This window comes from Anabrus simplex, chromosome 4 (genome assembly GCF_040414725.1).
Source record: "Anabrus simplex isolate iqAnaSimp1 chromosome 4, ASM4041472v1, whole genome shotgun sequence".
NCBI classification, from domain to species: domain Eukaryota; kingdom Metazoa; phylum Arthropoda; class Insecta; order Orthoptera; family Tettigoniidae; genus Anabrus; species Anabrus simplex.
The window spans coordinates 280,692,841-280,720,570 of record NC_090268.1 but is presented as its reverse complement, the minus strand read 5'-3'; the positions used below and the strand labels follow the sequence as shown (position 1 = coordinate 280,720,570).

Sequence of the window (27,730 nt, the reverse complement as noted above, 5' to 3'; positions counted from 1 at the left end):
TACACAGTAAAATGCAGCTCACCTGACATAACCTCAGGATGAAAACTGGCATCGTCATCATATGAATTGGCAAGGGGAAAAAATTGCGCCTGCAGGGCAGCAATCAATTTTTGTCCCGTCTCATCCACGGTTGGTTTATTAAAATAACCACCTCCTGTCTTGTTCAGTTGAATCTTAAAAAAATGCATTAGGTTAATAGTTGGGTTGTTTTTGATAATAAAATAACATTTCCATAATATATTTTATAACTTACCTTATCATGGGCAAATGTTTTCTTCGTTCTCTTTGTTATATTCTCGTAACACAACTTCAATGTTTGCCAAGACCGATTAGGCCGATGTATGTTACGAGAATTGAAATCTGTAGCAACATTTTTCCATGCATCCTGTTTTTGCGCGGATGTTATCGCATCCGTCATTTTCGACTCTATAATGTCTTTATATTTATCCAATACAATTTCTACTGGGAAAGCCTTATCCTCCTTGGAAAAATTAGGCGAACGGTCCTTTTTCTGCTTAATTTCAGACATACTTTCTTCTTTTCACCACAGCACACGTGAATACGAAGGAAAACAGTGTCAAAATGCGCGCGGCGACCAGCGATATTCAGCTGTTTCTGCGCTGTTGCCAAGCGCTCACATCTGAACTGGGATCAGAATTGAACTTCGACTAGTTGATCTTAGGTCTGTTTTATACAACACGACACCGGTCTGATCATAGATCATTTTCCGAACTTAGATCAAAACTGATCTCCACTCAGTGATGTTCATACAATCGGCCCTAACTGCTTCTTTTAAGTTTGACCTGTTAGACAGAAGTGATTTCCTCCCTTCCTCTGCATTATCTTATCATATCGAAATGGGGAATACCAGGTAATTACGCATTGTCACAGAAAAGGGGTGTGAGGAAGGAGAAGAGACATACTTCCCTTATCCTCTCCCTTTCCTTGTGTTCGTTATGCTTGTGCATTCCTTTCATTAATGAAGGTTCTGCTATTTACAGAGGTTAAATGAATGGGTTGAGAAAATAAGCTTTCGAATGCCTGAAAACAAATAAACGATTTGCAGGGAACAAAATTCTAAATAAATATTTGTGACGGCAATATGTAATTTAATTTGTGCAACCTTTTTTTTATTCGATGTACGGAAATACATTATGTGCATTTTAAAATGTGTACATGGCAGAAAAAAATTGCATAACGATCAAAAAAGGCAAAAAAGGCTTTAAATCTTAAAATAGGCAATGGAAGCCAAAATAGGCAAAAAAGGCAATATAAAAATTGCCCCTACACTTTCTAAATGCACGAAAACATATTTATCTCTATCTGATTCTTCAATATATCCAGTCAGATAAAAAGGCATTTTGCCTAACTTCCGGGCTCTAGTGATAAGTAAAAAAGACTAAAGAAAATGCTGAGAAATGCTGAAGTAGAAACTTGAGAGAAATAGCTTGCACCAAAATCCGTAATAAAATTATTTCCGAAGTCAACAGTCCAGATGTTGAAGGTCACTTCCAAAGTGAATGGTAAGGAACTTACATTTTCCAGCAGACTGTGGGGACGCGTTAGCTCCCGGATACAATACTCACGACGTCTGTTATCAGAAGGATGCAAATAAAATCCAAATTAAGAGGACTGTTATAGAAGATCAGAGTATGTAAGGGTGAGAAGACACACTTTTCAATTGGAATTTAACCCACCTCCATGGTTTGGGCTAAACTCCAGCCCCAGAGAAGAAAACAAGCACGCCTTCGTTGCATCTTCGTCAAGAGACCAAACATTAATGGCGGGCGAACTCCACCAGCAAGCAACGCGAAGCACGGCTGGGAGGAAAGTCAGCGAGCCTCGGAAGAAACTCGCCCTACACCTGGCCCAACACCAGACTAAAAGATAACGATAAAAATAACTCCGGGGACGGAGGAGATCCAATTACAGTTAGCGACATAAGTCGCACAGGAAATAAAATTAAAACCGAGTTGGAATAAAATTCCAAACTGAATACTAATTTCAATGGCAGTTTAGCCAGGCCAAAAAAGGTGGTGGAGAGGGGCTTAAAAACGTGTCCCCACTGGGACACATTACCACATGTTCGATAATTTTTCCTGATTTTGTGTCAAGGACCAATAATTAGCTGATCAAAACCATAACCCTGTATACATATGGAGTCTAAAATAGGGTTCGAACTATTCGGGTATTCAATAAATAAATAGAATATTTTAAAGTTAGTGCCCATTTGTCCATTTCTAAATTTCCATCATGTCTGTAACGTATGTAGCCAACTGTATGTTCACAGAATATTTGGGAGGAAAGCAAAAATACTTTTTTTTGCAGGTTATTGGAAGGGCCCTTAATACATATGATACCAAGCTCGATAGCTGCAGTCGCTTAAGTGCGGCCAGTATCCAGTGTTCGGGAGATAGTAGGTTCGAACCCCACTGTCGGCAGCCCTGAAAATGGTTTTCCGTGGTTTCCCATTTTCACACCAGGCAAATGCTGGGGCTGTACATTAATTAAGGCCACGGGCGCTTCCTTCCCACTCCTAGCCGTTTCCTGCCCCATCGTCGCCATAAGACCTATCTGTGTCGGTGCGACGTAAAGCAACTAGCAAAAAACAAAAACAAATATAAGTTACATATGATGTGAAAATAATGTCCTATTTCAAAAACAAAACAAGAAAATTTGATGTTTGTAGCTCAGACAGTATTTAATGCTGAACGACTTAGGGTTCTGCTGACATTACAATATTTTTCAGTGAGAAACGTCCACTTCTTTTACGTTGAACGTTTTTATACACCTTACACATGCATACTGCCTGAAGCACGTTACGGCTGGCGGTACTAGCTGAGGGACAAACGAAGCAGTTAACTCCTTCTTCTACTTCTTCTTAGGCTCGGTTGTATAAAACTTTTGATCTGAGTTCAAAGAGGAAAAATGGCTGCCAGTCAAGTTGAACTTCGATTTTCCGTTGTATAAACGCTAACCTAAGATCATCTCGTCTTGATCTAAGTTCAGATTTGACTGCCGAATATTCGTCGGTTAATCTCCTTGAACTTAGATCATTATCATTCATATTAAACATTGAACTAGACCTGAAGACTTGAGAAGTGTTTCCCTGTATCGTATATGCGTAAGAATACTGTACCTTAATAATATCGAGGTGCGTTATAAATATATTGAATGCTAGTAGTTAAATAATATTGCTAAAGATCGCTCGATTTTTTCAGAAGTGAGGTTATGTGAATATCATATAAACAATAGCCTACATCTATACCAACATGTTGTTACTTAGTTTTCTATTATGTTTCAAGTTTACAAAACAAAGCATATATATTTTCTTTAGCAGGGATGTCAGATTATTCCGACTTTTCGTCTGATGAAGAAGAGTTGATTTTACAACGAGCTCCTCGCGTCTTTCGGCACAGACGGAATCCGATTATTAAATTGTGTGAAATGTTCAAAATAAGATTTCGTTTATCGAAAAATGTTATGGAACGACTGGAACTAAAGTTAAGGGACACACTACAAAAACCTAGTCAAATAAATTATCCCCTGTCACCCATGTGTATGTTCCTAACAACTCTTAGGTTTTATGCTACAGTAAGTTTTCAAATGGTTGTTGGAGAGCTCTTTAACATTGACAAGTCAACGGCTTTCTCTTTCAACTTTGATGTCACCATATAGGTTCTTTTATTTTCTATTACATGTTTGTACCTTGATAGTACAATATCCACCAGATCGCCCTTTTCTTTCTGTGTGAAGTTCCTTCCATGTTTACTTCGCGAGATTACAATATTATCTTCTTCTCCTTCTTCGACAGTCACGGCAATTTCGTATTTCATTTGTTGACAGTCACGGCCAGGTCAATCCCACTATTTAAGTATTATTCAACGGGCCGAGCTATTTCGTATTTCATTTGTTTTGCGGCGTTGCCATGTCCAATTTTTTGAACTCCGATTACATTTGAACTACACATGTGTAAACCGAGTTCAGTTTTATACAACGCGATGAAGTCGTAATCTCAGTTCATTTTCAGAACTAAGTTCTTAATTGATCTCCAGTCAGATGTCTTTATACAACCGGGCCTTAATCTGCTTACCCTCCAGAGTCGGTTTTTCCCTCGGACTCAGCGAGGGATCCCACCTCTAGTGCCTCAAAGGCAGTGTCCTGGAGCGTGAGACCTTCGGTCGGGGGATACAGCCGGGGAGAATGACCAGTACTATCGAAGGCGGCCCCACCTGCTATGTTGAACAGGGGCCTTGTGGGAGGGATGGGAAGTTTGGAAGGGATAGAGAAGGAAGAGGGAAGGAAGCGGCCGTGGCCTTAAGTTAGGTACCATCCCGGCATTTGCCTGTAGGAGAAGTGGGAAACCACGGAAAACCACTTCCAGGATGGCTGAGGAGGGAATCGAACCCCCTCTACTCAGTTGACCTCCCGAGACTGAGTGGACCCCGTTCCAGCCCTCGTACTGTGCCCTACTGCACTATTAAGTTCCGTCCAGGCGAAGGCCGGTCTCGAACCCAGAGTACAGTAGTGAACGAACTCTCACAGACGTGAGCTGGTGCACATAGTCTTACCTGAACACTGTCCTCTTCAATCAGCCGGTAGAGCGCTCTTCTCAGGATAACATGGGTATAATGGGGCAACATAAAGATAAAACACTAGGACATGTGCCTCCTCAGGTAAGAATTCGACTAAATAAAAATTTAAAATAAAATATCTAACAGAAAACACCGCTGCATTCCAAGTTTAACAAATAGGGATTTATTACATAAAATTGAATTATTTACAAATAAAAGATCATTTCAATATGAGATGGAAAAATGACGCTGAGCCGATGACTATCATTTCACTGCCTTCACAAAAACACGTGAATCTGCAACAAGCATGTAACCATAGTGTAAGTCACGAAGTTTAGAAAGATGGATATCCGCTTAATGACACAAAAACAATGATTCCCTTAAAATTTTACCATGCCTCGCGCTGTCGAACCTCGGTGCAAACAAAATCACCACAAAATTTACAATGACCTGACACGGTCACGAACCCTAGTCCTATGACAGGTAAGGTGTCCAAGATACCTATGCAAACAATATCAAAGATCCAATCAACACATACAAGGGTGTCAGTATAAAATGGGCCAGTGTTAAAATCTTACGTAAACAAATAGGACATAAAACAAATCTCTCTCTGCTCTCAAAACAAGAAGGTTGTTTCTTCCCCTTCTGGCATACTTGAAATACTGCAGACGACCAACACACCCGCCTGTGACGTCAAGCTCAATGACCTCCATTCTCACCCCTCCATTTGCGGCAGTTCCCTAATTTACGAGCTCAAACGGGAAGACAGGCTAAAGTCTTGCCTTTCAAAGAACACTTCACGTAGTCAGCTGTTAAAGCCCTCATTTAAATATACCTGGGCTATCTGCCCTTGTCTCCATACTTCAGCAATCTCGCTCATCTTACTTATGCCTCTCATGGGCTAAATCCTGGTGCTACAAAACACTAATCATTAAACGATCGTCACATTGCCATACTTGGCATTTCCAAAATATATTCAATAAACTCTCAATGGTTGGGCTCTCTCAGGCCGACTGCAAATCTTACTTTTGCCTCTTATGGGCTCACATCTCTTAATACCTGGACTCGCTCGCTCTATCAATGAATCTGGGTGAATTACTGGTCACGACTTGGTCATAATTATGCACTTCTACGTCTGCAGAAACAAATGCCTGAATGTGATCTAATAAAAGTACCTATCTGTAGACTAACCTCCTATGCCCAACTGAGTTCGATCAGACCCTTACACAAACATGTACTTCAAAATAACGCAATCAAAATGAACTATAAATTCGTTAACAAGGACTCTACAAATAACATCTACCTTAAAGTACGGGGTTCGAGTTTGAGGCCTAGCTCTATATTACAAGGGAAACTCTCCTATTAACACAAATATGCTGACTGACGGCCCCCATATTCCTATCTAAATTTAAATGACATGCTTGAAACAGAATTGGAAAGCTCTGACCTTAAAATAGAAGACATAGCGGAGCGGCCATCCCTGTGGACCACTGGATCTACCACATTCTGATAGACTGCCGGGCTTGCATCAGATACTGTTGACCATTTGGAGACATTCTTGCTGGTGTGGCGTCTTCGTACAGCTCCCTCTGTAGTCGGAAGGTGTCCTCTTCGATGTTGTGCTGGTCAGGTGCTCCCAATGTTCCTGGCTCGATGCCCGTTGTTGTGTTGGCTTCAGCTCCTGGTTGTGGCTTCTTTGGAATGATGCTGTCAAACACTCGTTCTGACTTGATGCTGGGGTAACTGAAAATAAATTCATATATTACAGACTGTCCAAACTTGATGCCTGTCTTCACAACTAGCGTGTCTCACACGTTACACTGACCAAGTCTCGTTCAGAGTTTTAACCTGGTACACAAGAGTTTCTTTACTACTCTCCGTCACTGTTCTCTCACCCTATCACACGGACAACATATAGTTTTAGAATTCCTAACCTGAGCCAATATTAATATTAGCATTTCGTCCGTCATACTTTGACCTCACAGAAATATGAAGCTCCTAGTTCATTAGTCTCTTATAAGCAGTACCTCATCTCCCCATAGCATAATCTCACAGGTAAAATCTTCAATTCATCTGAATATTCAAGTTGATTACTTACATCTTTGCGGAAATAGCAGTACAGGTAGTCGTTGTAGCTTGAAGACAAAGCTTTGTTCTCAGGACCAACACGCCGTATGACGATTCGTTCCTGCAGCCTCTCGTTCCAAGAATGACTCTGATATGCCCTGGTGGCCTTAATTTATAATTCCGGGTGGCGTCATCAAGCCACTTGGCTGCGTGCAATCTTAGCGTGCCCGGGAAAATTTTCCCGCATTAATTATCATGAGCGCCACTTAGCGAATGCATTAATTAATGCAGCCCTAATGCCTATCAAAATAAAGCAGATATAATACAGGTTGCAATTCTTGTCTCAAATCCAATGCAACTCTTCTGTAGCCAAAGATATTAATTTATTTCATTCTTCCCTCCTAGAATAAGTTTAGCCGGGAACTGGAACGCGTCCCCAAGCTTCATCAAGAGGCTTCGCTTTGGACATAACTCCTTCTAATGGGTTCTGGAGATTTCTCATAATGACGCTCGCGCTCACTTCACATAAGAACGCTTCTTCTGGACCCCTTTATGACATATACTGTAAGACATCGGCTTCGTGGGTGGCCTAGTATTATTCCAATATCCAATACTCAAATTAATACCATTGCTCCCATGAACAGAATGGTTCAGTACCACTTTTCAAATTTCGTGGCAGAGCCGGGAATCGAACCCGGGCCTCTGGGGGGTGGCAGCTAATCACACTAACCACTACACCACAGAGGCGGACATGAAGGAAGTATTTCGACTCCAAAATGTGAACATGTCGCGGAAATAAATGGGAAAAACATGGCGCGAATCTGTGCGAAGAAACAAAATATATGTTAATAAACTCGATCGTAAACGACGACAATCTAGTTAAGTTCCTCTGTTCTCTTTATTTACAAGATCTGTGGTGAAAGTCAATGAAATGCTTTTCATAAAAATTTCAAAATACTATAGCTCAAAAAGCATTACATAAAGCAGGAATGATTTATAAATTGTTTTACAAGAGGATGAGTGCACTTGCTAGCTAAATACGAATGACGTCGTCAAAAGATGGCTGCTAAATTAAGGTATGTTTTTGACATTCGGAAGTCACTTAGCCTACAGCGCGGTGTATAGAGACGTGTAGATGTGTAAAGGCCAGTGAGGCTTTATTTGATTTTTTCAACGAGATCTATTAGAAAATAGTAAATTAAAATGTGACTAATATCAAAAGTATGAAATATTTTATTACTGAAAATTACGAATTTGGCATAATTCGCAAAAGAAATATACAAATCCAAGAACTAATACGCGGATAAAGGCCTGTATAGAACGTATGTGTGAGGAAACTAAATTTTAAACGAACGAAGTACATCTGCAGGGAGAATGGGAGCGTCACAAACCTTCGAATGCAGTGCTGGCCTCTCCTAAAAACAAAAGACGAATCAAACGATAATGTAAATCATGTACCTCTTAGTCATCATATCATTCACCACTGATCAATAAAATTTTGTTAATTGCCGAAAATGTGTGGGAAATGAAAATGTAAATTAATAAATACAACGATGAAAAATTTCATCTTGTTTATCTTTTCAAATTCGAATATACGAGCGACGTTTCAGGTATCGAAACATAACAGTACCTAGTAGAGTCTGCCACGTTCTTTCGGTACCCTTCCTCTGAAGGGTCGAACCTCTTCAATCTTTCATTTTCTACATTTTGTTTTACGTCACACCGACGCAGGTGGGTCTTATGGCGACAAAAGGATAGGAAAGGGCTAGGAATGGGAAGAAAGCTGGCAGGGCCTTAACTAAGGCACAGCCCGCGCATTTGCCAGGTGTGAAAACGAGGAACCACGGAAAGCCATATTCAGGGCTGCCGACAGTGGGATTCCACCAATTATCTCCCGAATACAAGCTCACAGCTGCGCGACTCAAACCACACGGCCAACTCTCTCGGTCTCTTCGACCTCTTCTTCTTCTTCTTCTTCTTCTTCTTCTTCATCCACCGCTTTTCCCACACCTGTGGGGCGCGGGTGCGAACTGTGTCGCAAATGTGGATTAGGCCCTGTTTTACGGCCGGATGCCCTTCCTGGCGCCAACCCTATGTGGAGCTATGTAATTACTATTGCGTGTTTCTGTGGTGGTTAGTAGTGTTGTGTGTTGAGTGAATATGAAGAGGAAAGTGTTGCAACAAAGACAAACACCTAGTCTCCGGGCGAGAAGAATTAATCAGACGCGATTAAAATCACAGACCTGATCGGGAATCGAACCCAGGTTCCTCTGAACCGAAGGCCTCAACGCTGACCATTCAACCAATGAGTCGAACTCGCTCGGTCTCTTCCATCTTTTCTTATCATTTGTGTTAACAGAGGATGGATTCCTACTTGTGCTTCCTTTCAAAACAATAATCACTAGCACCACATAACAACAACAACAACAACAACAACAAAAACCGACTTTAAATCCCCCCCCCCCTGTAGTTGGGGACGGTAGCATACTTAGAATAGAATAAAATAGATTTGTTCTGTCTGGGAAGATTGAGGCTATGAAGCCCTCTCTTCCATCAAACCAGTAAATACAAATTTACAATGCGGTACCGGTAATATAATAGACTACAAATAAAATATCTTACAGCCATTAAACAGTACAGTATTATAGTAATAAAGATAAGGAATTGATGATGATGATGATGATCGGTGATGTACATAATTATAACACGAATATAATATTCACAAAATGTTAACGTAGCTACTTTCTGTTATCCTAAACAATAACGGTTTATAGCCTATAACTTACGGTATATAAACTTAACTTGAAAAAAAAAAATGGCGCATGACTTTTAGTGCCGGGAGTGTCCGAGGACAAGTTCGGCTCGCCAGATGCAGGTCTTTTGACTTGAGCCCCGTAGGCGACCTGCGCGCCGTGATGAGGATGAAATGATGATGAAGACGACACATACACCCAGCCCCCGTGCCAGCGATATTAACAAATGATTGTTAAAATTCCCGATCCTGCCGGGAATCGAACCCGGGGCCTCTGTGACCAAAGGCCAGCACGCTAACCATTTAACCATGGAGCCGGACACTTAACTTGAAGAAAGGTAATATAACATAACTTTGAACAACAATTCAGGTCATCATCTAGGTTTATATGAAAATTCCTTTTGCGGATCACAGTAAGAAACTAAATGTTAATATAAGGAAAGATCTTCGTTGGGGTATTTACATAAATGGATTGTAAATAAAGGATACAGATCTCTGTACATGATTATGAGGGTTTTTAAGGGGGGAGGGGGGGACCTAGCTCAACACGGGGAAAATAGGCCAATATTTATTTGATTGTTATATATGCTTCAAACGTTGTTGACAAATGCTGCACATATCCCAGGATTGGCATGCTTAAGAGCAATCAGAAGCATCAATAATGTCAAATTTCTAATTATAACATTTTAAAATAAGAATGTTCAAAATTTCCCGCCTTTTTAACAATATATCACGGTTTCCTTCATAACTCTCACTGATTCACGGATAATTATGATTTTTTTCAGAGTTTCCTCCCACAATGTTGTACTACAATCTGTACCTCATTCAGATCAATAGGATTTAAATTCGATTTTATATAACATTTTTATTTAAAAAGCTATTAATATTTTCTGGTGCTCGGAATAAAAACGCGACAACAAATCCAAATCACAGTCTATGTTAACGATTGAAGTTCATTTTGTAGCTGCAGTTTTGATACACACTTTAAAAAAGGAAAAGTACGAAAATTCTTATAAACTTGGAATTTATAAGGGAAACAGTGATATACTGTTCAAAAGGCGGGAAATTTTGAATATCTTATTTTAAAATATTAAAATTGTTAACATTCTGACATTATTGAAGTTGTTTGTGGTTGCCAGGAAGTATACCAATACTGGGATATGTGCAGCAATTGTAAACAACAATTGTAGCGTATTTAACAATCGAATGAATATTAACCTTTTTTTTTTTTTTTTTTCCTTTGTTAAGCTGGGTCTCCCCCCTTAAGGCTTGAAGTAAGGATGTAAAAATTCCCTGTGGTGGGGGACTCAGCTGAAGAATACACCCGCGGTATCCTCTGCCTGTCGTAAGAGGCGACTAAAAGGAGCCCAAGGGCTCTCAACTTTGTGGTTTGGCGACCACGGGGCCCTTAGCTGAGTTCTGGCATTGCTTCCACTTGCTTGTGCCAGGCTCCTCACTTTTATCTATCATGTCCGACCTCCCTTGGTCAACTCTTGCTCTTTTCCGACCCCAAACGGTATTAGAGCATTCGAGCGAGGCTTAGTGAGTCCTTCATTTTCACGCCCTTTGTGGCCCTTGCCTTCTTTCGTCCGTTACTTCATTTTCAAAGTGACGGATCCCTACTTTTTCCTTCTCTCTCTCTCTCTCTCTCTACCCCCTGTGGGTGTGAGACGCAGACGAAGAATACACCCACGGTATCCCCTTCTTGTCGTAAGAGGCGACTAAAAGAGGCGACCAAGGGATGATTGTATTAGAACCATGAAACTACTTTGATTACTACCATCACGCGGGGAACACCATGGGTCGCCTTTACTTGCGAGTAGTACCACTATATTAAGTACACAATAGGTGTCCTTCAAATGACTGAATATTACTGAATTTTCTGATGATTTGACTCGTGACAGTGGCTATGGTAATGTCTCACTGTGGACGGTGTGTCAATTCCTGTTCTCTTCGGGTCCCGGCGGTATTAAATTTGCGAGGCCTTGGCTGACGTTAATTTTCACGGCTCTCGTGGCACTACACTTCTCTTCCCGATACCCTCATTCTGCGTAGAGCCGGACCTCGTCCATATTTTTCTCCAGTTAATGTCAAAAGTGGCTGAACGATTGTACTTCCTCTTAAAACAAAACCACCACACCACCACAGTCCCTCCATAACGTCCTCTCTTTCTCTCTATAGGAAAATATAACTAGTAATTGAAGGGAATAATCCATTATCTCTGGAAATGGGCTATAACCATAGGAGATCGCTAGAAGAGTGAGAAGAATAGCTTAAAAAGCGAGCGACCATGAAAGGCACGTAAGCCTTTCAAATCTGTTGAAATTCAAAGTGAATAATAGTTAACAAAGAGAAGTCGGGTAATGAAGATGAAATGGAGGAGCTAGACCAAAGTACGTGGAAGCAGTGCCAGCCATTCGAATTGAATACAGAACTTCTTTTTCTACTGCTTTTCCCACATCTGTGAGGTCGCGGGTGCGAAAGGTGTAGCACACGTGGATTTGGCCCTGTTTTACGGCCGAATGCCCTTCCAGACTCAACCCTACATGGAGGGATGTAATCACTATTGCGTGTTTCTGTAGTGGTTGTCTGGATATGAAGAGGAAAGTGTTGAGACAAACATAAACACCCAGTCCCCCGGCAAGAAATATTAATCAGAGGCAATTAAAATCCCTGACACAGCCGGGAATCGAACCCGTTACCCCTTGAACCGAAGGCCTCAACGCTGACCAATGAGCCAATGAATCAGACGAACTGAATAGAGAACGAAGGGCATGATATCCGAGTGGAATTGTCACTGCCTTCTGAGCAAGATGGTGGCGGTTCGAATTCCAGCCAATACATTTTGAAATGTAAAGTCACGCTTCTGTGGTTCGGATTCCACGTAAAGCTAGAGGTTCCGTGGCTGTGATCAGACATCAGCAGTCATGTAAAATAACAAGTTTGATTGATTGATTGATTGATTGATTGATTGATTGATTGATTGATTGATTGATTGATTGATTGATTGATTGATTGATTGATTGATTGATTGATTGATTGATTGATTGATTGATTGATTGATTGATTGATTGATTGATTGATTGATTGATTGATTGATTGATTGATTGATTGATTACTTAGAACACAGATCATGAAATTTGACTATGAGATTTGAGGCAGGTAATCGTCAACGAGTGGTTAAAGGAACAAAACAGAATGAATACAATTTGGCAGCATGATTTATGTTATCATGGAAATAAAGTGAAAGGAAAGGTGCGTTATAAAATGTTTATGTGGCTGGATTGTAAGGGAGACAGTGTAAAAACTGCTTTTACACGCTACAGCAGTTGAATTGAAAGCGTACTTTAAGTTTATGTGCTAGCTTTTTACACTCACTTAGTATCCGAGTAATTGCAAAATCTGTTCTTCATTTGTCCATTACGAGCACTTTGTGTCTCAAACTGTTAAAGAACAGACTACAACTCAACATTAACGACTGCATCTGCTCGTGTATTCATTAACAGCGATTTTGAAATATTCGCTAAAGAAGCAGACGGTACAGTAACTATTCCTTTCTGCTACACCGGCTGAATGGCTCAATAAGTATCAACGGAATCAATTACAAGGTAAACTTGCTCCTCAAGCATCGTTAAGTGAAAGTGTTCGGCCCTTCTAAAAGAACGCTCGACATGCAGTCCTTACGAAGCGAGCAAAAGAAACGTCCTTCCACTGTCAGAAAAATACACGCAGGTTGTATATTTGTATTTAACACGCTTAATTACCATGTAGCTATTGTGGTGTATTAACAGGGACTACATATTTTATAACATGTTGCGCAGTGACGTCGTGTATTGAGTGTCTAAGGAACGCTTTACATTTCAGTTCTTAGTTGTTGAAAAAAAGAAGGTTTGTTTTCATTCCAATATGTATGCGCATCATGGAGGTATGAACATATAGGAAAGTGACCGAATTTCTTTTTTGAGCAGTGTAGGTAGTCTGTAGAGCTCAGAATTAGCACGAGCAGATGTTCTGACATTCTATGTGTGGTGTGTTATATTTCTAGCACTTATTTGTCAAAAGACAAAAGACGAAGACACCTCCATAGAGGCCATGAAGGCCCTTGGAGGAGTGGAAGGTAAAGGCTTCCACCATTGTTAACCTCGGCACGTGATGGGGTAGAGTGGTTAGCTCTACGCCCGGCCGCCTTTGCCCCCAGGAATAACATGGTACTCATTTTTGGTGTAGGCTGAGTGAACCTCAGTGCCATATTCACCTCCGGCAGTGGAAATCTCGTTTCTTAAATTTTACGACTTCCTGACGGGGATTCGAACCCACGTCCTTCCGGGCGAACCGAGCACGCCTTTACCTCCTCGGCCAGGCAGCCCCTAGTACTTATTTGTAGAACATGAAATTTTAGAGTGTTAGGGAATCAGAAGTATCACTTTTACCTTCCATAATTTTGGAGTGGAATTTTATGTGATAAGTGTCCTATACGACCATGACAATCAACTCTTTGAGGTGCCCTTGTCAATATATTACCCAACACATTGGTGCCCGGGCTTCCTTATTTACTGCTTCGGATACATCTGTCAGGTACATTGTTCTTAGATTTTTAATTCTTTTCTTCATTTCTTTTTCATCTAAATCTGGCATAGTCTTGGCCTCTACAGTTTTTCCGATCGCGTTGTCGCGGCATTGTTCCTCTATTTTATAGTCAAACTAGCTGATATACCCATGCTTCACTACGGGATTCTCAGAAAGACTGACTTTGTGATTTTCCTAACTGAAGTCAACATAGGTCATTACAAAAACGTCAGTAGGAATATAGCGATTAAAAGCAATGTTATCATCTATATATATAAAGTAGCTTGTCCTGACTGACTGACTGACTGACTGACTGATTCATCATCGCCGAGCCAAAACTACTGGACATAAAGAAATGAAATTTTGGGGATATATTCATATTAAGATGTAGGTGCTCGCTAAGAGAGGATTTTTGGATATTCATTCGCTAAGGGGGTGAAAAGGGGGGTGAAATTTTAAAATGAGTGTATCTATATCTCAAAACTTTAAAAGTTTACAGATGTAAAAATTGGTATTTAGAATCTTCTTTAAAAATAAGGAAACACGTATTCTTTTGTTTTCAGAAAATCCCAATAGGAGGGGTGAAAAAGGGTGAAAATGGGGGAAAATGGGTTGAATGCCTTTAATCAGGATACCGGTACTTATATCTCAGAAACTGAAGATATTACAGATCTGAAAATTGGTACTTTTGATCTCTTTTAAAAATAAAGAAATACGTATTTTTTTTGTTTTTGGAAAATCCAATTAATGGGAGGGTGAAAAGGGGGTGAATTTTTAAAATGAGTGAATCTATATCTCCAAACTTTTAAAGTTTGCAGATGTAAAAATTAGCATTTAGAATCTTCATTAAAAATAAAGAAACATGTATTTTTTGTTTTCGGAAAATCGCAATAGGAGTGAAAAGGGGTGAAAAAGGGGTTGAATGCCTTTAATGAGGCTACTTATATCTCAGAATCTGAAGATATTACAGACCTGAAAATCGGTGTTTGGGATCTCCTTTAAAAATAAAGAAACACGTATTTTTTTCTGGAAAACCCAATTAAGGGGGGGGGGGTGAAAAGGGGGTAATATTTTAAAATGAGTGTATCTATATCTCAAAACTTTTAAAGGTTATAGATGCAAAAATTGGTACTTAGAATCTCCTTTAAAAATAAAAAAGACGTATGTTTTGTTTTCGGAAAATCCTAATAGGAAGGGTGGAAAAGGTTGAAAAAGGGGTAGAATGCATTTCATGAGTCTACTTATATTTCAGAACGTGAAGATATTACAGACCTGAAAATTGGTGTTTGGGATCTCCTTTAAAAATAAAGAAACACGTATTTTGTTTGTTTGTGGAAAATCCAATTAATGGCGGGGTTGGGGAAATGGGGTGATTTTTTAAAATGAGTGTATCTATATCTCAAATCTTTTAAAGTTTACAGATGTAAAAATTGGTATTTAGAATCTCCTTTAAAAATAAAGAAACATCTATTCTTTTGTTTTCGGAAAATCCCAATAGGAAGGGTGTAAAAGGGTGAAAAATGGGTTGAATGCCTTTAATGAGGCTACTTATATTTCAGAACCTGAAGATATTACAGACCTGAAAATTGGTATTTTGGATCTACTTTAAAAGTAAAGAAACACGTATTTTTTCTTTATTTGGAAAATCCAAACATTGGGGGGTGAAAAGGGGTGGTGAAGTTTTAAAATGAGTGTGTGTACATCTTAAAACTTTAACATTTACAGATGTAAAAATTGGTAGTTAGAATCTCCTATAAAAATAAAGAAACATCTATTCTTTTGTTTTCGGAAAATCCCAATAGGAAGGGTGTAAAAGGGTGAAAAATGGGTTGAATGCCTTTAATGAGGGTACTTACATTTCAGAACCTTAAGATATTACAGACCTGAAAATTGGTATTTTGGATCTACTTTAAAAGTAAAGAAACACGTATTTTTTCCTTATTTGGAAAATCCAAATATTGGGGGGTGAAAAGGGGGGTGAATTTTTAAAATGAGTGTGTCTACATCTTAAAACTTTAAAATTTACAGATGTAAAAATTGGTAGTTAGAATCTCCTCTAAAAATAAAGGAACACGTATTTTTTTGTTTCCTGTAAATCCTAATAGGAAGGGTGTAAAAGGGTGAAAAATGGGTTGAATGCTTTTAATGAGGATACACATATCTCAGAAACGAAAGATATTACAGAACTGAAAATGTGTATATGGGATCTCCTTTAAAAATAAAGAAACACGTATTTTTTAGTTTTGGAAAATCCAATTAATGGCGATAAAACAGGAGTGACAAATTGGGGTGAATTTTTTGAAAGACTATATCTACAGAATATCTTGGAAACGTAAAATGTTACAGACGTAAAAAGTGGGTGTTTGGAGTCTCCTGTAAATGTAAAGAAACTTAAGTGATTTGTTTTTGGAAACTCCACTTAAGGGGAACTGAAAAGGGGTGAAATTTTAAAATGAGTATTTTTACAGTATATCTAAAAAACTTAACATGTTACAGAAGTGAAAAATGGTATTTTTTATCTGTATTAAACATAAAGAAACGTGCACTTTTAGTTTTCGCAAATACCACTTGGGTGGTGGTGGTGGGGGTAAAAGTGACTGAAATTGGTGTTGAATTCTTTTAATTAGGCTACTGATATTTCAAAAATGAAGATGTTACAGACGTGAAAATTGATATTTGCAATGTGCTTTAAAAGTAAAGAAACACGTATTCTCGGAAAATCCAATGAAGTGGGGGGGGGGGGTGAAAGAATTGAAAAATTAATTGACTTAATTGTATGAGAATACACACATCTAATAAAAACTAAAGTTGTTACAGACGTGAAAATTCGTATTTGGATCTCCTTAAAAAAAAAGAAAAACGCGTTTTGGTGGGGAAACCATCTTGGAGGGCGGGAGTGTAAAGGAGTTGAATTCCTTTCGTGAGGACACATAAATCAAAAACTGAAGAAGTTAGAGTCGTGATAATTGGTATTTAGATAATCCTTTACTATTAAAGAAACAAGTATTGTTTGCGGGAAAATTCACTTGGGGGGGGGGGAGTATTGTGAAATGAAGTGAAAAAAGTAAATTATTTTTATGGGGATACTTATATCTCAAAACTGAAGGTAATAGACGTGAACATTGGTGTTTGGAATCTCCCTTAAACATAAAGAAACAAGCATTCTTTTAATTTCGTTTTATTGGGGGGGGGGGTGGCGGTAAATAAACTTAACGGCGGTGGGGTGTAGAAGGAGGTGAGACCAATTGATTTTACTGTTATTAATGTACTTATAAGGATCCTCCGTTGCTCAGGCGGCAGCGCACCGGCCTCTCACAGCTGGGTTCCGTGGATCAAATCCCGGTCACTCCATGTGACATTCGTGCTGGACAAAACGGAGGTGGGACAGGTTTTTCTCCGGATACTCCGGTTTTCCCTGTCATCAGCCATTCCAGCAAGACATAATAGTAATAATAATAATAATAATAATAATAATAATAATAATAATAATAATAATCCGGATCGACGTCAAATGTGCGGACCGTGCTGGAAACGGCTCCTGGACGGGTAATGACTAAGAATGCAGTCCGGCCGCGGGTTCATTGCCGCCAAGGCACCCAATATGACACCACGCCGGATCTCCTGAAGGATTTTATCCATATTAACAATGATTATAGGAAAGGATGGCAAAGATTTACGGACCCAACTGACCGGGAGGAATACCTGAGCCTAGCCCGGGATGTACGAAATCGATTGCTGGAAAGGAAGATTGAAAAATGTGAGGAAACGTGCCGTAAAATAATAGAAAACCAGTCAGATCTGGAATTTTGGTAGATTCTCGCAGAAAACGAGTAAGATCGCGAATTTCGGCGGATTATATATATAAAACAATACGCATTCAATTATACATTTCAGTATAATACCGTTGCGAAGCACGGGTATCTTGCTAGTATCATATAAAATACTCGATCAAATGAAAACCCGCACATTTTTTTTTTCAATTTTAACGAACAGCACTACGGTGCCGATCTAACAGTCCACAGTTCCAGAGCTGGAATGACCAGTCCGCAGAGAGCCGCGAACACTCCTCTGTCATTATTCCGTTAAATATGCATATTGCTCATTTTAATCAGTGCCTCAGAGTAGGGATTGAATAGCTCCAATTCTATGATGAACCAGTCTGTTGCGCACCAGTAGTATCAGAAAATGTATGTACCAGAGGAATGGCATGCTAAAGAAGAAAGTTACCCAATTCCCCATCTACTCCCCATCAATATTCAGGCAGGCTGTTACACACGGTACGACCGGGCGAGTTGGCCGTGTGGTTAGGGGCGTGTAGCTGTGAGCTTACACCCGGGAGATAGTGGTTTCGAACCCCACTGTCGGCAGCCCTGATGATGGTATTCCGTAGTTTCCCATTTTCACACCAGGCAAATGCTGGGGCTGTACCTTAATTAAGGCCATGGCCGCTTCCTTCACACTCCTAGCCCTTTCCTATCCCATCGTCGCCATAAGACCTATCTGTGCCCGTACGCCGTAAACCAAATTGTAAACAAATACTCTGTACGCAGCAGTAATCCTATCTATCGCAGATGAGTGGCAACAGAAGGCACAAAGCACATCACAACAAACAATATTAAATGTAATGTTATTGTTGATTAATTTTATGAGTTTTCTATATCGTAGACCTTCACATTTAGTTTTCTTTCGACTCTGTGATATTCGGGCGGCTTATAAAATTAGTTACAGCGTAGGCTCTAGCTCCTTATTCTCCGATTTTACATACTGATTTTCATTAAATTCTGTTCACCCATTTTCTCTTGATATGGACTTAGTAACAAAAATCCAAATGCATGTATGTATTTATGATCATAGCCGGTACGGTAACAATATATAACACATAAATGATCGTAAATTTAATACTGTATAACTTTAGTCGTGTGGTATTTATCGATACGACCAATAATAACACAAATATTTGAGAAATACGTTTTAGACCTTCCCCTAAACTACCATATCACTCAGCGTGAATGAAATTATTTATGGCCGATTATAGCGACTTATTCCCCGACTTTGCATACCGATTTTCCTTGAGATAGGGTTCTTAATAACATAAATATTTGAGAAGTAAATTATAGGTCTTCCCTAAACTACCATTTCACTCCGCGTGAATAAAGTTATGTATGGCCTAGATTGTAGCGACATATTCCCCGACATTACATACCGATTTTCATTAAATTCTCTTCAGCCGTTTTCTCGTGATGCGTGTACAGACAGACAGACAGACAGACAGACAGACAGACAGACAGACAGACAGACATTACGGAAAAATAAAAAGTACATTTCCTTGTTATTGTGGACACTACTGATACAGAAAAATACCATCCTTTTTAAATTCTGAGATCTCGATAGCTGCAGTCGCTTAAGTGTGGCCAGTATCCAGTAATCGGGAGATAGTGGGTTCGAACCCCACTGTCGGCAGCCCTGAAGATGGTTTTCCGTGGTTTCCCATTTTCACACCAGGCAAATGCTCGGGCTGTACCTTAATTAAGACCACGGCCGCTTCCTTCCCACTCCAAGCCCTTCCCTGTCCCATCGTCGCCATAAGACCTATCTGTGTCGGTGCGACGTAAAGCAACTAGCAAAGAAAAAAAAAAAAAAAAGCTAAAAATAATAACGTGATTACCGAGCTGTACTGAAAACCATGGAGTTAGAACTATGTGTGAAGGGGTAGGTATAAGGGCAGATAATGTTAAACGCATAGTTAAGACAGACAGACAGACAGACAGACATTACGGAAAAATAAAAAGTACATTTCCTTGTTATTGTGGACACTACTGATACAGAAAAATACCATCCTTTTTAAATTCTGAGATCTCGATAGCTGCAGTCGCTTGAGTGTGGCCAGTATCCAGTAATCGGGAGATAGTGGGTTCGAACCCCACTGTCGGCAGCCCTGAAGATGGTTTTCCGTGGTTTCCCATTTTCACACCAGGCAAATGCTCGGGCTGTACCTTAATTAAGGCCACGGTCACTTCCTTCCCATTCCTAGGCCTTTCCTATCCCATCGTCGCCATAAGACCTATCTGTGTCAGTGCGACGTAAAGCAAAATAGTTTTAAATTTTGAGCAATATACAGACAAATCTCTTATTTTACATATATAGAGTCATATTCATCCATTCTTTCCTCATCATCACGTTTTCAATTCTGGTCAGTGGATGTCATTACATTTCATCTCATTTCGCACCATTAGAGGACGGTGGCCTAGAAGTTAGGCCCCTTTAAACAACAAGCATCATCATCATCAAGACAAGCACATCCATAACAGGACTTACAACTACATCCTGACTCTTGATTACATCTCTGCAATCATCAGTGTCTGCCCCTACCAGCCCTCCTCTACGTACAGAACTGATGAGCGTGCATGTATGTGCTGCCTGTATCAGGTGTAAATGAGCACATGTAGCGTTAACGGGTGATGTATTAACATTACTATGGCATTTTCAAAGTCTTCAACCCCTAAAATGAGAAGGTTCGAAAGCGAATGGGAAGAACATTTTTTTCTGTTATGAATATAAAGAAAATATGAAATGACTTATACAGTGTTCCCGTGATGGTACAGACTTTCAAGGACGCTGGAGAACGGTACATGTATCAATCTGAGATAGGCAAAACCCCGCCCGGAAACGTCTCTAAAGGGACTTAATAACATGTGTGTGGATATTTAATAGGCCTACTTTTATTTACCTGCACTTCATGCACACGATTTGAGAACTAGCAATGCCACTAGCAGAAAGGATTCTCGTCAGAAGCTCATTTTCAGGCCCTACAAGTGTCCGCAGACTCACTAACTCTAACCATAACTCTTCAAGAAAAATTCAAGTGGGATCAGATCAAGCGAACGAGGTGGCCACGGGACAGAATCTCTTTTTTCTATCCACTTTCCCTGGAATGTCTGATTACAGTGTTCTTGAGTAGCATGTGGAAAGTGGACTGGGGCTTCATTAAGTTGAACCCCCATGCGTTGACAAACCTGCAACCTACGAAAATCGGGGTTGGCGGCTAAGATGTGACTGAGGTGTTTCCGTCCCGGTGTTCTTGTCTCAGATTGTTATATGTGTCCTTCCCCAGCATCCCTGAAAGTCAGTATCAGCATCACGGAAACACCCTGTATGCTCGAAGATTATTCATAGTAAATTACAGTATCAGCATCACGGAAACACCCTGTATGCTCGAAGATTATTCATAGTAAATTACGAAGATAACATAGGCTATACAATAGCGGTGCAATTTTATATGCCATGCTGAATGTGCAGAACTGAAAGGTATTATTGTCATCTATATTAATAAATACAAGTCGATCTGGAGCGATATATATATATATAAATAGACGTGAATTAATGAGGCACTTCCAGGCCTTTTTGGACATTTGAAATTTGGTACCAGAGGAGCTGATGACCTCAGGACCTGAAGAAAAATCGAAAATTTTCAGAATTTCGGGCTCAGCAAAAGAACGTAGTCGGATATATATATATATACCCAAAGTGATATAATATAGGTTTCGTGGACTTAAAAGTTTCCTGGAAGTCCTCATATTTATATCCCTCCCCCCAGAAGTCAAGATGGCGGCACAATCTGCCAGACGAGAAAGAAAATTGGAATCTGGCAAAATTATAGCTTTTATTCTGTAACCGGTGGGAAAATTTCAAGGCGTTTAAATTTTTCACTTTCTACCCCCGAAAAATATCGAAATATGTAGATAATTGTTATGACGGAGCAGACCTTCGCTTTGAAGTTTTTGGTGGCTAAACGGTAAGTTGTATCACAAAACGGATGGTTCAATCACCGTTCAATTTGGAGTGAACTTCAACTTTGTTCCTATGACATTTGACGTATCTATATCCCTTAAACGTTAGATTTGCCCGTATTTCTCGATTGTACGTTCATTTTGTAATTTTTACACATATATTGCATAGTTTGACTCACCTATAGTAAATATAGAATCATCAAATTCGGTACGAACATTTGAACACTCAGTGGCAATATGTGTGGCAAATGTTATGTTTCTACCTGTCACATAAGTATCCGAAAAGTAACGCAGGGTGTGTAACTCAATCTAACCCATAAATATATGATATACGAGAAAACGTCACAGTATTAACCAAAAAGATCGCTGAAGGAGTCGCCTTACGGTGCAATCCGTTTGTCGATATGACATACTGTTAAACAGCTAGAAGGGGCGTCTGGAATTGTAATCAATTCTCCCCACATCGAATTTGACTGACAGTAGGAATGGGGACCTTCTCCAACCCCTGTGTATCTGGCATAAGTAAGGAAGGTCTACCGTTATAATTAATAATTCCCTTCTCGATTTGACTGGCAGAAGGCAAGGGATCATGCAATTTTGTTGAAAACTCCCCTACCCGATTGTGTCTGGCAGCAGTCAATTTTGCCCACCATTATAAACAAATTTACCCATCTAAATTATAACTGGCATTAGAAAAAGTGGCTTCATGTTATAATCGAAACGCACCAACTCGAGTGTGACTGATAGTAAGCTGACTGACATTAAGAAAAGGGGCCTTTCATCATAATGATAACAGCACAACTCAGTTTTGACTGGCAGGAGAGAAGGTACCTGCCATTATTATGAAAACTCAACTGGAACGTGTTTGGAAGTTGGAAAGGGGGCCTGCCATTGTAACGAAATCTACCCCAAATCGATTGTGACTGGCAGCAAGCAAGGGAGCCTGTCATTAAACGAAAACTTCCCAACTCGATTGTAAATGGCAGTCAGCAAGTGAGCCTGCCGTTATCATCACAACTCCGCAACTTGCACCTTACATTGGATACAACGTATGGGGACCTCGCCATGCTGTTTATTGGACAAAGCTAACAGACATGAAATTTCAAAAATCTTAATCACTGCATGCACAGAAATTTACTTCGATATCCATATAGAATGTAGAATACCGTAGCGAAGCACGGGTAAATTTGCTAGTTATTTACTAACTCTATGGAAAGGAAGGCTTCTTGTATTATATTTTTGTTAGACAGGACCAGACTGTACAGTTATGGTTGAAGGATATTTTTACCTCCAAAAATGATCACGGCTATTGTTGGATTGTTCCTAAGATAGCCTACAGTTAAAATCTCGAACACGAGTATTATTTGGAAAATATACCCCATTTCGACTATTTTCAATTATCAATTACTTTAAGATGCTGTTTGGAACTGATAGTGCCGGCTGAGTGGTTCAGACGGTTGAAACTCTGGCCTTCTGACCCCAGCTTAGCAGGTTCGATCCTGGCTCAGTCCAGTGGTATTCGAAGGTGCTCAAATACGTCAGCCTCGTGTCGGTAGGTTTACTGGCACAGAGAAGAAGTCCTGCGGGACTAAATGCCGGCACCTCGCCGTCTACGAAAACCTTAAAAGTAGTTAGTAGGACGTAAAGCAAATATTATTATTATTATTATTATTATTATTATTATTATTATTATTATTATTATTATTATTATTATTTTGGAACTGATAGCGGCGTTAACAATAAGGCTAAAAGCCTGAGCGTGAAATAAAGTTTGAATTTGATGGTTTAAATGATAAAGGGTGGCGGAATGTGAATTATCAGTGTTTCCTGACTTATGAGTATGGCTACTCATTTGTCCTTTCTCTTAAAACTATAACCATCAATAATTTTGTTTATTTAAGGGGAAAATTCGAGCTTATCGTCATATCTTATTTTCTTTCTCTGCGAGGTGTTGGATGTCTTTCATTTTCACGCCCTCCCAGGCCCTCTCCTTTATTTTGCGGTTACCTAAATTCTACGAAGTGCCCCGCCTCTTCCATATTTCCTGAGATGAGTATTAACAGAGGATGGTTCGCAAGTTATACTTCCTCTTAAAACAATAAAAACCACCATCATCACAACTTTACAATAAATCAGCAGCAGCAGCAGTAGTAGTAGTAGTAGTAGTAGTAGTTATACGAGATGGTAGAGTGCCAGTAATTTCACCTAAAACATGCCCTTTAGCACGCCAATAAATCAATGGACTGGAATCTTTCACAATTAAGTAGACATAAATGCCGACTAGTCGCTTGAGCACAAAAGGTGAACACTAAGGCAATTCGAGAACTGTACTGAGTTACGGCTGCTAAGAAAATGTATCCATTTTTAAAAAGTGGTTTCGTAAGTATAATGACAACTGGCAGCTAAGGGGGAGTGTCAGTGGTCCCGCCATATATAAAAAATGACGTGAAATGCACTTTTGTTGCAGGTGCGTACACATATTATATATTTTTCAATTCAGTTGCACTCTCTCTATTTATTGAAGTTAAGGAAACGAATACGAACATTTGATCACTTATATGTCATAATACCCTTAGCTGAACATAGATCGTCAGACATAGGAGCATATGAAGCTACTAACCACGCCGTTTGAGACCGGCATCACCTGAAAAATAATTACTGTCCAGAAACGTTTTATGAGCCCATTAATACAATATTTAAGAATTTGACAACAGAACGTCTCTATCTGTATCGGATAGTTAGATAGACCTATCTGAGCTGGACAATTTAGCTACCTATACAATGAGACAAGAACATAATAATAATAAAGCCTATTTGTTTATTTGCTGCACATTGTACATTATATTCACATTTTCGGACGTACTTGCTGCCGATTCTACTATACATTCACATTTCCGGACATACATTCATGTTTAATATGCTACACATGGCACAAAACATAACACAAAACTCCCAGAGCCCCATCTGTGATGGTTAGCTGCTGTGCGTCAGGGGGCCCCAACTCAGCGTGGCGTTCAACTATAAGAAGAGATTCACCAACGATTCGAGATATGCAGCTCTGGCACGAAGCAACGAATTATCTCTCGAAGGTAGGGAGAATTTATGCTGTACAATATCGTACTGTGAATATTACTCTAATAATTAAATGTTGATAAAATAAAATACTTATTCGTCGCACTATATGGTGCCACTTTGAACTTACTCTCGGGTTTCCACATAAAATATGCATGCTCTGCTGTTGGGTATTCACCTTGTAATTATCTGATTACTTACACATACAATAACCAGAAATACTATTACTTTAATTGATAATGGGCGCCAGCTACAAATAAATGTAACAATAGGTCTAATAGTTTGAGAGTCCTGAATATCTCTAGGGTGTAGGGTAATAAGCTTACTTCGACAACATAACCTAGAATGGTTTTGGGGAAACGTATATTGACGTTTGTTTCCCAACTAGAATTTGGGGTTACCTGTTTTACCATGAAATAAAACGATTAAATGTACTTGATACGAAACAAAATATATCCTTCTTTCTTTTTTAATCGGTTTACTCTTCAGGGTTGGTTTTTCCCTCGGGCTCAGCGAGGGATCCCACCTCTATCACCTAAAGGACCGTGTCCTGGAGCGTGAGACATTGGGTCGGGGATACAACTGGGGAGGAGGACCAATACATCGCCCAGGCAGCCTCACCCGGTATGCTGAACAGGGGCTTTGTAGGAGTATGGGAAGATTGGAGGGGATAGACAAGGAAGAGGGAAAGAAGTGGCCGTGGCCTTAAGTTAGGTACCATCCCGGCATTTGCCTGGAGGAGAAGTGGGAAACCACGGAAAACCACTTCGAGGACGGCTGAGGTGAGAATCGAACCCACCTCTACTCAGTTGACCTCCTGAGGCTGAGTGGACCCCGTTCCAGCCCTCATACCACTTTTCAAATTTTGTGTCAGAGCCGGGAATCGAACCCGGGCCTCCGGGGGATGGCAGTAAACACTGCACCACAGAAGCAGACATACCAATTTTCACGTCTTAAAATGTTACATTTTTTAGATATACAAGTGATACACTCATTTTAAAATTTACTTTTTTTCATTCCTGTTCACCCCCCGTCAAGTGGGTTTTCCGAAAATAAAGTAATACCTGTTTCTTTATTTTTACAGGAGATTCAAAATAAAAATGTTCATGTCTATAACATCTTCACTTTTTGAGATAAAAGTATCCTCATAAATGGCATTCAACCAATTTTTCACCTTTTATCACCCCCCAAAAAAGGGGGAATTTTCCGAAAACAAAAAAAATCGTGTTTCTTTCTTTTAAAATTAGATTCCAAATACCAAACTTTACGTCTGTAAACTGTTAAGTTTTCTAGATATATATGTACTCATTTAAACAGTTCACCCCTTTTTAACCCCCTTAGTTACGGTATATCAAAAAATCCTCCCTTAGTGAGCCCCTACACCGTAATATAAATGTATTCCCAAAATGTCATTTCTTCATGTAGTTTTGGCTGGGCGTTGATTACAGCCAGTCGGAGTTAGCCTTTTATATAGAGAGATAATTAAAAAAACACTTTGTTTGGGACTGGTCCTAAATTTACTTTCCAAAAAGCACTGATTCAAATACACGATATTCGGGTAGTGGGCATAAGACAGAGGTTTGGAAACCTTGCAGTCCAACTGCAGCCAATGGGCTGCGAAATGCTAACCAACACAAATAATCAACAACAATATCACACACATAGGACACATATAAACAATGTACACAAATAAACCACATCTGAAAAAGAAAGACATAAATGTTACCCTTGCTGCATCGGAGTGAGCTGGAATCGCTCCGAAGATCTGCGATATTCTCGTAACAGGCTGTGTCGCAATACACCGGGCTACATGTTTCCAAATCAGGTGACCAGGTGCCTGGCGAGGGAAAAATTACAATCTTTGTCTGCGTGTCTCAAGCAACCGTCTCTGGGCTACTACCCTCTAAAGTAACGGGACCATGTGTAACTTTCATGCAAGGCCTTCAGCGGGGCACACACATTCCTCGCTCTATACCTAGCAAGGAAACTTGCCGAGCGGAAAGAAATCTCGGTTTATAGGCATCAAGAATATCATTCATTATAACTCCTGGTCTGGGGTACACACTCTCACAAACCAGGCACAAGTCATTAAGTCAGCCAAATACTATCTCCAATTCTAGACCTCAACACAATAATCATGGCTTACCACGGCCTCCTATTCAATATTCCCCGGTTCGATTCTGGAGCATAGTTAGGGTTTGCCTGCCAATTTCTGTAAATTACCCTAACTAAATTCAGCGTTGGGGATAGATCTCTGCACACGTCATCAGCTGAAATACATGCAATAATAGGCCTACTACTTCATGCATAGCTTGTCTATAGATTATTTCCACTCATCTGTAAGTTCCCGTTCAATCCTCATAAGGTTCAGTGCTCTCCAATTTTCATAGATGAATTTGACATCGCTTATACCTTAGTGTCTGCATGACACGAATGAAAATGCTTAATACAGGGAAAACACTACACTACATCATGGCATAACTCTCGTATCCCAACCCTAAATAACACTAAAATGAGACTGGTGTATAACATACATCCAGTCCCAAACATTATTTACAAAGTAATGAAAACAAACAAATGCCACTCTGGCTTACTACACAATTACTATTTACATTTAACGAAAGGCCCTACTGTGAATCTGATCACTACGTTTCATGCTTATAAACAGTTCAACTTATCTGTATCTCCATGTCTGCCATCAACGCTGCCCTCGGAAACTTTCCATGGGTATATTTTAGCTCATGACAGCGTTGCTGTCGACGAATCTAGGTGTCTGCTGGTTTGGTCCTTCTGTGTCCATGGTTTGTCTTGTCTTGTCTTGCGGATATTTATTTGGGATTGAAAAGACTATTTCCCAGTCACAAGATCATTAATATGTTACACTTATATCACAAAAACACACGTTTACAACA

The 27,730-nt window shown here is 39.8% G+C and overlaps 1 protein-coding gene across 1 annotated transcript in view; it reads right to left on the bottom strand.

Annotated features, from left to right (window-relative positions):
• Positions 1 to 5,305: 5,305 nt before the first annotated feature.
• The window catches only part of LOC137500489 (uncharacterized), a 28,049-nt gene continuing 5,624 nt past the window's right edge, over positions 5,306 to 27,730 (bottom strand). Inside the window, exons 2-3 of the mRNA XM_068227392.1 lie at positions 6,673 to 6,807; positions 5,306 to 6,317 (exon numbers count right to left, since the gene is read on the bottom strand). Coding sequence (XP_068083493.1) covers positions 6,071 to 6,317; positions 6,673 to 6,807 — 382 coding nt within the window. The 3' untranslated portion in view covers positions 5,306 to 6,070. The remainder of the gene's footprint in view (positions 6,318 to 6,672; positions 6,808 to 27,730) is intronic.